This window comes from Camelina sativa, chromosome 9 (assembly GCF_030686135.1).
Source record: "Camelina sativa cultivar CO46 ecotype springtype chromosome 9, ASM3068613v1".
NCBI lineage: Eukaryota > Viridiplantae > Streptophyta > Magnoliopsida > Brassicales > Brassicaceae > Camelina > Camelina sativa.
Genome location: NC_141888.1, coordinates 43621012 through 43633888, shown reverse-complemented (window position 1 = coordinate 43633888; position 12877 = coordinate 43621012). Strand labels below are relative to the sequence as shown.

The window sequence follows — 12877 nt, the reverse complement described above, 5'->3', positions numbered from 1 at the left end:
GGTCCAAAACAATAGAATCCCATACGAATTAAAAAAATATAAAACATTTAAATACATTATAAGAAATGTATTGTAATGAATTCATCATAAATCCGTTGGAAACACTTGATATTTCATCAACTGAAAAGAGGCATGAAGGCGTCGTTGTCTTCAAAAGGATTTGACTAGTGTATTTTTTTTTTTTTTTCGGACGGCTGGAGTGGACCTGGTTCCTCAAACACTATTATATAACAAACAATGTCAAAAAAAAAATATATATATATTTATATACAATCAAATTGCATGTCGTGGACCTCTTCGTAGTCTTTTTGTTTTATAGCTAAAGTTAGATTTGGAGCAAGACTTTTCATCAACGTTTATGTATTACATTAATCGTAAGATTTGAATTATACATTGAAAGCTATAAACCGTACGGGTTAGACTTGATTGAACAAAAATACCTGAGCCATATAAAAAGAGGATTGTTGTGGTCAATGTGATGATATAGTTCTGTCTCGAGATGGTTATCGAACTCGTTGTTTTTGTGTCGATTTTGATATTCAAGAAAGAAGCACACAACCAAACTCATTAGCTCTCTGTTTTTTATATTGGTTTGATCGATGATCGATTTTCTATATGATTAGTAAATAAATCAAAAGGTGACAATAAGATTAATATACATTTTTTTATAACAATTAGTTTTACCAATGATCATGATTCATCACTGTCTACGCCTGCAGATCAGATTGACCAAAACATGAACTTCTAACATCAAATAAGCCTTCTCTACCTAACTACAAACAACATATCAATCAAACAAACCCTTCACTACAATCATCTAACCCTGTTCCGCTTTCTCCCCATCAATGCAGGAGAATCGACTCCTTGATTTCCTTGTCTACCGTCTTTTCTTCTCTCTACCGTTGTTCCCTTCTTACCAGCTGCTGATGATTTCACAGAAACTGGTATATCCGTAACAGACCTTTTCTTACCCCTGCTTGAAGTCTTTGCCATATCTTTCACAACAGTCTTAAGAGGGTGCGGCCCGGTTCTTGGTTTTTTAGCTGCTTGGCTCATTCTGACAGTAGGAGATGTAGATTTCTGAGGAAGAACCGGAACCTTTGTTGTGCTTGTTGTAGTAATGCTGCTACGATGAGGAAGATGATCTTCTGTCAAATAGTGTCTCAGAGACTTGGTAACAATGTCTCTAAGGGACACCGCTGATTTGTATTCACGAGTGTTCTTAGAATAAAATATAGCTGCGTTATTCGCCACCAAAAGAAAGTCCCTAAAGAGCTCTTTCGCTGAAGATATCGAACAACCGTTGATCCTTGATTGTATTGTGTCTAAATCCATATGCCTCTGTACCAGTTTCTTGTATCTTCCCCTTTTCTGTTCAGTACCAAAAAGAAAAACATAGAGGAAATAAGCGAAAAAGGCAGTTTCAAGGTAAGACTAAAAAGCTCACCATATTATTAAGATCATCACCTGGCTATCAAGCCGTCTACGGAAGACAAGTGCACATTCGTTCTGTGAAATAGTGTTGTATATCTTCATAAGATCCTTTGGTAAAGCCAAACCATGACCTCGGCTTTGACTGTTGTTGCTAGTAGAAGCAGCTTCTTTACACCTAGAAACGCTAGCAATATCCGCAGAAGTATCAACCAAATCGCTTTCTTCTACAGCGCTAACTTCTGTCACTTCTTTACCAACGCTGCAATCTTTACGTTTTCTTTTCCCTCGTTTCTTCCTCATACTCGGAAGCACTTGTCCTCCTCCGTACACTGATTCGAAAATGTCACTGTGTAATATGTTTTTCGTCTTCTCTTGCTCTACTACTAGTACTACTGGTGGTTCTGACTTGGCTTCCGGCGACCAGTTTGTTGTGATCAGTTCTTGCTGTGTGAAACTACCGACTGATGACAAGTCTTTGGATGTATCTTTGCTCGTGCATTCTCCTCCACCCTCGGATTTCGGGGAGGGTTCGAGTGATAACGTTCGGCTAGAATCATAATTGTTTTGTTGACATTCATCGTTACTTTCTGACTTCAAACTCTGAAGCTTTGATTCCAAAGACCTAAAAACACAATATCACAGAACATTCAAAATCTGTTTTTTCCTTTGAATCCAAGACAAGAAAACGTTTTAAGTCATTAGAAAGAAATATAAAAACAAATGCTAACCCAATGGAGTCTTCAGATTTTAGTAGAGCTGCCTTAAGCTCAGCTACTCGTTTCTTCTTAAGCTCTTCAAACCAAGCTCTACAAGAACATAAACATATGAAAACTATGGTTAATCGTAGGCCATACATGTCCAGTATCGACAAGAAGAAACAAATCTTTACTTGCATCCCAAATAACGTTTCCGCAAGTCCTTGTACTTAGCCTTGCATATCTGCAAATAAAAGAATAGGAATTAGTAGATTCAAAGGAAAAGACAATATCAAGAATTGACCAAACTCAGCCTGCAATATCACAACAACCACAAAGACATTTTTCTAATTTCTTGCATTATTCAATGTGGTTAAGTTTCCAATTCAAGAAGATACACATAATTGTAGTCTAAACAAGAACAAAATCTTTATTTTACTTTGACCCTAAAAGCTTTCTTGACACACAAGTGATGAATCTATGCTTCTTAATCCACCGACAACAACACTGTTGTTCTGTATCTTTTTTTTTTTTTTTTTATTATCTTTCAATTATTAAAATTAATTTCACAATACATAAAATTTTGATTAAATAACCTAACCTAATTATGTTTTTTGGATTCGGACATTAATCTTATCGAAAACTTCAGAAATTATATTAGAAATTTTAGGGAAATGAGGAGATTGAGAGAGACCCCCAAACCTCAGGTGTGAAAATCTCAGGAAGAGAATGAGAACGGAGCTCATCGGCGACAACGGTCCAATCACCGGTTCCGTGACGTAGAACAGCACCGCCGAGAAGAAGCTCCTCCCATGTTCCCCAATCACTCTCCATCATCGTCGTCGTCATCATCATCATCATCACCATAAAGAAAAAAAAAAATCAATCACGCGTGTCCCTTACGCGCTTCTCGGTTTTAAAAATAAAAAACCCAAAATTAGACTACGCACCCCTAGCGCACGTTAGCGTATTCCACCTAATCTATTTTCTCTCTCCGACCACTCAATTCTCAAAACAGAGAGACAGAGACAACAAACCAAAAAAAAAAAAGTTTAATTTTTATTTTTGGTAATCTGGTATGATAAGACAAGAAGCTAGGTAAAAGCCGTTTGGAGTGGGTTTGTGTCGGAGGTTATTACACGAAAAGCTGTATTCCGACAAGAAATGGGGGATGGAAAATTAAATTTTAAAAATTCAAAATTAGTAAGAAAGGAAAAAAAAAAAAAAAAAATCTGAGGTGGGAGAGAAAGGGTTGACGAAGGGTCTACCTTAAGCTCGACGGTTTGTGAAATGGAAGAAAATTGAAATTGATGGTTGTGGTTTGTTTTATTTTTCTTGTTTTGTTCAAAAGCCAAATAAGAAGAAGAAGATTGGTTTGTTTTTGAACGAAAGACTTATGACTAGATTTGTGTGCCTTTGTTTTTTTGTCCCTAAATAAAGTAAATTTATTTCAACAGAATTTTTCTATCTTTTTCTTTTTATTTATTATTCGTCATTACCACAACTTGTTAGAATATTTATCTCCAATACTGGGGAGCTAATTTGTTTTTATTTTTAGACATTAGTGTTTTGTTATACAGTATCAAAATCCAAAACTGATTTTAGAATTGATTGTTTCACGGAGAATAATATAATTAATGATGTTGACAAAAACAAATTATATAATATGACGAGTAATAAACAAGACATATCAATACATCATTCCATTTAATTCTGTGTTGAATAACACTAATTTAAGATTTAAAAAGTTAAATTTATACCCTTTATTAAAAATGTTAACTTAAATATATACTATAATAAATCTCTAATTGTGAAGTGACCTTAGTGCAGTGGCCAAAGTTAAGTACTCTTTATATGATGTATTTATTTTCTTAAACCATTTTTAGAAGTACTAATTGGAATGAATCCAAATCAACAAACGAGAAGTTTCTTCGTTAATCTATTTCCTGATTTTGGGATAGATGAACAACATATATTCAATAACAAAGACTCTAATCATGAAGACTAACCAGTGATTAGTAACCACTATCGGAAATGTATGTCATTATCACATTTGGTAGATGAAAAAACAATCTTTGACAAGTCTATTTTCTTAACCTCCAAACGACACATGACCAATTCCAAATATTAGATATAAGTCAGGGGAAAAAAGTACTAGATTGCCAAATGATATTCATATACTGATGGTGTCTTCTCATTAAGATTGCATATTACATTCACATGAAGAGAGAGACGTTTGTAATTGCCATTTTCGCTAAACATTTGAGATTCACTGAATCACGAATCTAAAGAAGGACAACAACTTTAAACCCAGACATAGATTGATTTACAGCATATACCGATTTTTCGCAGTGTTCTTCCCAGGCGCAAAATCCGCCACAAGAAACTGTGACTGTTCGGCGAGTCTTCAACGCAACAGATGCAAAATCGCCTGAAGGAACATGAAGACAGTTTCTTCATAATGTACAAAATGGAGAAGTCACAGAGAGGCCTGAATCTGAGAATCTGAATCTGGAGCTAAGGTGTTTGAAGAACTAGGTTTAGTTCTTGAGCCTTTCTTGCTATGAGACCACCTCGCCTATTTTCAGATGAAAGAGAGCGAAAAAAGATAATTAGACGACCTAAAGCAAATACTGATCAACAAGAGTTGGAATGGTTCAGAACTTGACATTGATGATTCAGAACTAATGTTTTACAACTATTCTTTTACCTTGTGAGTAGTGGAAGAATCTTGTGAACCTTTTGCAATTCCGCAGAACAACTTTGGCAGATTTGTAACCTGCATTTTTCCCGAATTTATCTTTACTAATAGTGTAGCAAAAGGTGTGTGGCATGAATATACAAGAGAAGCAGAAATTACAAGTACCTTTCTTCGGCATGAAGATCAACGCCAACGACTCGTCGTGCTGAAACAGTTGATTGTATAACTGTACCAAACACTGCCACAAGCTTCAAGAGCATTTCCAAGGAGACATTTACAGGCCTATACAAATTTGAAATCACATGTTAAGTTTGCTGATAAGACATCCTCCGTTTCATCAAAAGCTCATCATTTTCTTTCCATGCCCTTATTCTCAAGCCAAATCATGGAGATGACTTTATATCTTAAACTCAAATCAAACAAAAATCTAAGGTTTGAGGAAATGTATAATAAGATAATTTACCTCTCAGTCCTGCTGCCCAACAAACCTGTGAGGACGGGTGCTAACTGAGAAAACAGATCCAATGTTAAAATCTCTGTTTTGTCAGTTAGAATACTGATCACATCTGCTTGAACCTGTTCCAGTTTAAGCGAGTCAGCTTTTTCCATACATCTAAGCATATAAAAAACATAGGCAAAAGTATATCAGCTGGGATACTTACAGAGTGATCTGACAGCTTTCTCAAGGCCATGATCGCACCTTTAATATCACTTCGTTCCCAAAAATGTCTTACAATCTGCATGTTTATGATAAATCAACCATTTTCATTTATCCTCAAAACCAAAAAAAAAAAAAAAAACGAACAGAAAAAGGACAAGAGAACAAGAGAAAACGATGAAAAAAGAATAGCAGAGACAAAATTTACCTGTAATTTTGTTAACCTTGATTGAAGAGTGTTTAAAACTTCATTATGAGTTTCCATTAAAGTCTCCCAAATGTCACCATCATTTTCCCTCCCAGATATCTGAGGCTCTTCCTCCTGCATAAGCCAAACAAATCAAATACTTATTTATGTATTCAGAGCTGTTCCAACTTTGTATTCCTTGCAATTTCATTTTTTTCCTCTATCATCGGCGACGACCAGAATCAATTATAGAACGAGCTACATTTCAAAGATGGAGAAAGTATGATGTCTATTAGTTTCTCAAACTTATGACTAGAAGATTACCTGGCTTAAAATATCACAAGCTGGTTGAGTTTCCGTTAAATATGCCTCATCCAGTGTCATATCAGTCACCTGATCAAGTACTGCAGGTGTTGCCAGCGTTTGAGTTGGGCTATATCGCTGCCTTGATCTTATATGAGATGCATTAGATGCCAAGTTACTTGCTTGGTTGTTTCTCCCAGGAATTACACGGGCATGGTTCCTAGCTGATCGTGTTAATGCAACTTGGGGCTCATAAGACGTCATATTTTCTGCTTGATTGAGTTTCATAGGCATTACACGGGCTGGAGAATTTCTAGCTGATCGTGAAGCTGATACAGGACGCTCATCATACGAGTTAGATGCTTGATTGAGTATCACAGGCATTACTCGCGCTGAAGAGGTCCTAAGTGGTCTTCTTGATATTACAGGAGGCTCATCAGATTTCATGTTAGTTTTTTGACGCTGACTGAGTATCACAGGCGTAACTAGGGCTGGAGAAGTCTTAGCTTGTCGTGTTGATGTTACAGGAGACTCATCAGATATCAAATCAGTAGATGCAGGCCTATCAGGTCGAGTTGATGTTACAGGAGGCTCATCAGATTTTATTTTTGATGTCTCATTGGGTATCATAGGCATGACTGGAGCTGGAGAAGTCCTAGCTTGTCGTGTTGATGTTACAACAGACTCATCAGATGCCAAACTAGTAGACGAAGGCCTATCAGGTCGTGTTGATATTACAGCAGGCTCATCAGATTTCATTTTTGATGTCTGATTGAGTATCATAGGCATGACTGGAGCTGGAGAAGTCCTATCTTGTCGTGTTGATGTTACACCAGGCTCATCAGATGTCAAATTAGTAGAGGAAGGCCTATCAGGTCGTGTCGATGTTACACGAGGCTCGTCAGATTTCAATTTTGATGTCTGATTGAGTATCATAGGCATGACTGGAGCTGGAGAAGTCATAGCTTGTCGTGTTGATGTTACACAAGACACATCAGATATCAAATTAGTAGAAGAAGTCCTATCAGGTCGTGTTGTTGTTACAGGAGGCGCATCAGTTGCCATATTAGTGTCTCGACCGAGTACCACAGGCATTACTCTGACTGGAGTACTTCTAGTTCGTCGTGTTGATAACACAGGAGCTTCAACTGGCGTTGAGTTAGTTGCCTGATCAAGTTTAACTGGCATTACCTGGGTGGGCGTCGTGCTAACTGCCTGTACAGATGCTGTCTGGGACTCTTCCTCTACAGCATCAGAGCTCTGAACTATTGTTGCACTGGCTGCTTTGTCTTCAGAGTGAGTAGTTTTTTCCCCTCTTTCAAACCTCTCAACCAATGACCGCGTCCTTCCCGAAACAACTTTTACTGTAAACACATCAGTTTTTAAAAATCAATAACCAGATGACGTATATGCTACCAAAGAAAAACTTTGAATGGCTAACCTCCTCTAACAACCTTCACAGAGTTTGATCCTTTGCTACCTCCTGGGTATTCAAGGCCTACATGACACAATATTAACAACCAATTGTAAACTGATTGTTGCCTGAAGACCTAGTAACTTGACCACAAGCGACATGAAAACTGTAAAAGAAAATCCTAAAAGCAGAAATAGGAGCTAAATATTTAGATGTAGGAACCTAAAAGCTAATGCTACTAAATTTCTGCCGGATCATTCTTCTAGATTGATTTTTGTTGTCGACTGTCGTTTATACAATAAACGACTCCTTAAGCCAAACACATAAACGCTGCACTAGTTTTACTGTTTAAGCATTGACTTTAGAAGCAAAAAATCCCCATTAACTACTCCGCGATAATTTTAAATCAAAACTTACTTTTTAGTTCACCACCAGCTTTCTCTGGTGATAGAACTCTTTCTGGCCTGCTTGAAATGCTCTTGTTATCGATATCGTCCTCACACGGATTACTACCTCTGTCATCCTTAAGCCCTGTTGGCAAGTCTATGTCTTTTGGGGACTCTAACCCACTCAATTTACTGTCTAAAGCTCCAGAATCAACGGATGCCGCACATCTTGCCTCATTGAATTTAGTACTTGGTGATCTCTGTAGACGAGGTGGTTTGAGCAGCATACCTGAGTGAAAGATGGAAAGAGATATCAAAAGGATAGGATTAGATGATCTAAAAGCTAAAATCTGATGAAACTAAAGTATGAACTGCGAGAACCTACCAGTTGGTGATTCTGGTAATAAAGCTTGTTCAAACTTGTTGGTTATACTCTTGATGATAGAATCGTCAACATCAAATGGTTTCCTGACACTTCTTTCTGAATCAAATGCTGTCTCAGTATCTAGCTTCTTCTCATCGTCCGATGCACTCTTCTTTGGAATCTCAGATTGAACGGCCACTGACTGCTTGGTCTCATCATACTTTGTTGGCGTCTTTCTTACATGAGCCGGTCTCAGTAGCATGCCTGGTTTTGTTTTTGCGAAAGTGATAGATTCCTTTCCTGAATCAGAAGAGTCTTTCCCAATATCACAATCCCATGGTACAACACTTTGCAATATGAGAGATTTATTGTCCACTTCTTGTCCAGTAGAAGTTGCCTTGACTTTCGGAGTAATTAGAGATACTGACTTATGTGCAACAGCTGAATTTCCACCTGCAGCTTTGAAGAGGAGAGAATATTAGATTAGATAAAACAATAGGCATACAAAAGTGAGAGACAAACGAAAATTACATTTTTACAGAGAAACTGACATTAAAGACTCAAAATCACAGTCCAGGTCACAATGGTTATGGTTTAATTCATTCAGAAAAGAAGACCACCATTTCAGACTCAATTCATTATCAATATCTACAAAATTTCGGAATAAACACAAACACATGTACAAAATATGTTTAGAGCAGACCCAAAACAAAAGTTAGCTTTCCTACCACTAGCACAAGCACACCAAAGTTGGTGATCTCCGTTAATAGTCTATAGCAACCAATCATATTGTGTTGACTCAATTACTATATATAGTTGGCATGACAGTAACTAATAAGCTACCGTCCAGAGACTTCATAAAACCTAACCAAAACCCGCCATACCCCACTTGATTGCCCGCCGTCAATGAGTACACGGTAGAGAATGAATCCACAAACATCGAAACAAAATTAACATTTACTCACAGTCGATGTATATATTTTTTATCTCTTTTGTCTCGTAATCTGGGGATGAGCTGCGCCTTGGGCTACTCCTTATTCTATCAGAGGACTGATCGTCCAGAGCACTGAGTATTTTCTCCACGCATTCTTTTTTATCCGCAGATCCAATGCCATATGGCTCGATTTGCTGTTTTAATAAAGGATTAAAGAAAAACAAAAGGAAAAAACAATGAACTCTCGAAAAAAAAGGATTAAATTGACATACCGATATATCTGACACCCAAATCCCTACGGAATTTTGGTAGTATGAACAACCCAAGAGCTTCCCTTCGCTGATGCATAAGTCACCAAGCGTTGACCATCCCATATCAACACCATCATGGCTAACTATTGGTTCCCATGAATAAACCTAATTATGAGTATCAAATTATGATATCAATGTTTCTGTCACTGAGAATCCTCAATATTGTAAAGCTCATCACAAAGACAAATCAAAACCTTTAAGCTATCATCCAAACCACAAAAAAGGGTTCGCCCATCCGGATGAAATTTGATTGAACGAACTCCAGTAGCCTGTGAAACAAGGAAATACACATGCCGTGGAAAGTATGTGACTAAGAAGTTTTAAGACAATACTACAAAGACAGCTCAAGAAAAACTTATCTCATGATTCTCATCAGATGCTACTTTTTGGAAAAATAATTATATTTACACCTTTTTAAGAATAACTAAATTGTCACTTGGCATTTGTCTAACACGCTCTTCAGAGCAAGACCGAGAATAAGCATATTTCTGATATTGGTATTATGTGATGTTTCCCTCAAGGTGATTACGCTAAAAGGAATTATTGGTAAAAACACTTGTGATAGATTCTCCTGGAAAATCAGTATCTAGTGACACAACAGGCTAGTACCTCTGGTCGGGTAGATCCAATTAATTCAAACGTTTCCAAATCCCAGAACTTTACAGTCCTGTCTGCAGAACCTGAACAATGAATAGAGAGAGTGTGAAATCAGAAGATCTTATAAAACGTGTGACTAAAGAGAGGATAATTAATCTACCTATTGAAAAATTGCCATCAAATTACCCCTAAAACGCCTGAAAAACAAAGAATCACAGACTAACCTGTGGCTAGGAGGAACTCGAGTGGGTGGAAGTCTAGCGAACTGATAGGTCCTTCATGAAACTTAAATTCATGCAAAAGCTTTCCAGCAGTCAAATCCCATACCTATTGGAAATTATATGCAGTACATTGTTCTAAGATCATAAGTTGAAAAACAAAAATGATGCACAAGTTTCATTTGTTGAAAAATGCTGTTCTTACCTTTACAACATTGTCAAGTCCTCCCGACACTACCCAACGACCATCAGGAGTAAATCTGATAGTGTTGATGCCACGAGTATGACCCTTGTACGTCTGTATACATCCCTTCTTTCTGATGTCCCAAATCTTTAGATTGGCGTCACTTGACCCCGATGCCAAAAATTCACCAAAGGGATGAAATTCAACAGCAGAACAATTGGATCTATGTCCAGTAAAAGCTCGAACCACTACACTTCAAGAGAAAGAGTGAAAATGTTAGACCTCATAATTCTTAACTGAACGATAGATATATTCTGATAAACTGCTCAAATAAATGGACCCAAATGGTATATAATCTGTTCCCCATTAGATGAGACTAGCTCTGCATACAAGAAGCAACAAATATTCTAAAGGAAAGCAAAAAAAAAATTCAATCAACTAACTCTTTGCTTCTTCTACATCCCAGAGCTTGATCACACCCGAAGAAGCTCCAGCAAGCACCAAAACTTCTGCGGAGTCAAAAGCTACTGAATCCACTGCACTAGTATGTCCACATAGACTCTGCCAGCAATACAGGAAAAGAATTTAACACCATTCTTGTAAAAAAACATACTGAAGAGAGGAAATGTGAAACAAACCATTAAAGAAGTAGGCTTGCCGATAGCCCAAAGGTTGACTTTATAATCATCACCACCAGTTATAAAGAGCCGCGATGTCTTCTTTCCGATACTTAAACAATTCACATTTGCAGAATGTGCCAAAAACTCCTCTAAGTTCCCAAAATCAAGTTAAGTTATAAAACAATCATCCACAAGACAAAGAACATATCAACAAAAAAATGATAAACACAAAAAAAAACATATTAATTGCAGTGTCTTTTTCTACCAATTTTTCTCTCAGTTTGATTAATAAACAGACAATAATAGAAACATTTTGATCCGAAAATTTAATTATCTGCTTAATAAATCAAGAAAATGCTGATTAAAAAACTGAACCTAATCAATATAGCTAAAGAAACTAATAAACCAAAGTTATGTTCATAAGATAAAAAAAAAACCCTAACGAGTCAGTGGTGAAGAGAAACTGCTGAAAGCTAAGAATCAAACAAAATCGCCAGAAAAATTTGTAAGGATACGGAGTTTATATCCACGCTTGGCCATATTCTACTCGAATCCGTTGAAAAATCCAGAATCGAATCTGCTGAATCGATCGGAAAAAAAAAATTGGGTGAATCGGAGCTGAAGAAAATCCCCAATTGTCACTAAACGACAGAGCTCGAGATTCAAAATTTGAGAAGCATGGAGAATGAGAGGATGCTTCCCGTTGAGATTTGAAAAAAAATCCAAAAAACGTGAGAGAGAATCGGATTCGGGGAAGAAGATAGAATAGAGAAAGAAACAGAGAGACAAAAATCAGATTCAAATAGTGACGACGACGACACGAAAGCAGAAACCAAGAAAAAGAAGAAACAGAGAAGAAGAAGAAGAAGAAATAAAAACTTTTCTGAGAATTTTATTTATTTAATTTGATTTAATAATCCGGTCGGTTGGTTTTTTATTTATTTATTTATTAAAGCATTTTTCTTGGACAGTGAACCTCTCTCTATAGTTTCTTTCTGCGTTGGTCTCGGGACTGACGAAAATACCCTTTTGTCCGGGCATTGAATTGGAGTTGGGGAAATATTACGAAAACAACCTTGCTTCAAATTGACTTGACTTGTCTATTGGTTCAGATTTTATTTTCTCCAACTCCATCATCATCATACATTTTTTGTTTAACTATTTTTATTTGATAGGTGAGTCAAAAATTATTATTATTTGATTGGTGAAGCAACACGTCATCCTCTCTTGGTTTTTTGTTTGTTTCTTGAAGATACTATCAACCTTATAAATAATATTTAAAGTAATTTTTGGAAAATATATATTTTTGAAGTACTTTTTGTAAGACAAATCCATAGATGATAGATGTATGGACAATATAATGTCTTTTAACTTTTTAAGATAATCATGAAGTTTTTGTTGTTGTCTCATGTTAGATTTTACGCAGATATTTCGTTTGATAAGTAAACTATGTCAATGTGTAAGTAATTAGGAGAATCCACGAAAGAGATTAGTTAACACGTCTAAAAAATGACTCAAACGTTTCGACAACTAGTACAGTACTTTGTTTTCCTTACACGTATTTTATCTCCGTAAGACTCTCTCTCTCTCTCTCTCTAGATTATTTTCTTTATTGGTAATGGTTTGGGGATGAGATAATTATGTTTCTTGAAATCACTGTCCAAAGAAATAGCAATGATACAATCCAAATGAACAACACAAACACACTACAAGAAGAAAGAAACATAAAGCAAAAGAAAAAATTACGTGTAGATTCTGATGATAGACAGTGACTAATCCCCAATCCACAGCAAAGAATTGAATATTTAGATCTAAAGCCACGAAGAATAAAAATAAAACAAAGTTAGTGACACTTGTAGAACACACTGAAA

At 36.5% G+C, this 12877-nt stretch overlaps 2 protein-coding genes across 6 annotated transcripts; both read right to left on the bottom strand.

The window, feature by feature from the left end:
- Positions 1-627: 627 nt before the first annotated feature.
- On the bottom strand, positions 628-3547 carry LOC147939475 (uncharacterized). Of its 2 annotated transcripts, none has more exons than XM_087467572.1 (5): positions 2832-3547; positions 2324-2373; positions 2163-2240; positions 1468-2056; positions 628-1371 (listed from the first exon to the last, which is right to left on the bottom strand). In XM_087467572.1, the coding sequence occupies exons 1-5, from the start codon at positions 2994-2996 to the stop codon at positions 814-816; spliced, it is 1440 nt and encodes a 479-aa protein (XP_087323698.1). In that variant the 5' UTR covers positions 2997-3547; the 3' UTR covers positions 628-813. The 2 variants fall into 2 exon arrangements, with proteins under 2 accessions (XP_087323698.1, XP_087323699.1); XM_087467573.1 differs by having other exon boundaries at positions 2824-3545.
- Positions 3548-4286: 739 nt separating this feature from the next.
- On the bottom strand, positions 4287-11962 carry LOC104714452 (katanin p80 WD40 repeat-containing subunit B1 homolog KTN80.2). Of its 4 annotated transcripts, none has more exons than XM_087463802.1 (19): positions 11522-11962; positions 11025-11155; positions 10830-10947; positions 10408-10634; positions 10209-10311; positions 9997-10067; positions 9582-9656; positions 9349-9492; positions 9108-9270; positions 8164-8601; positions 7810-8067; positions 7420-7476; positions 6000-7342; positions 5697-5810; positions 5493-5567; positions 5294-5406; positions 4996-5112; positions 4840-4908; positions 4287-4707 (listed from the first exon to the last, which is right to left on the bottom strand). In XM_087463802.1, the coding sequence occupies exons 1-19, from the start codon at positions 11544-11546 to the stop codon at positions 4647-4649; spliced, it is 3702 nt and encodes a 1233-aa protein (XP_087319928.1). In that variant the 5' UTR covers positions 11547-11962; the 3' UTR covers positions 4287-4646. The 4 variants fall into 4 exon arrangements, with proteins under 4 accessions (XP_087319928.1, XP_087319929.1, XP_087319931.1 ...); XM_087463803.1 differs by having other exon boundaries at positions 8164-8595; XM_087463805.1 differs by having other exon boundaries at positions 8164-8595; positions 10408-10639; positions 11522-11957.
- Between the last annotated feature and the right edge of the window lie 915 nt (positions 11963-12877).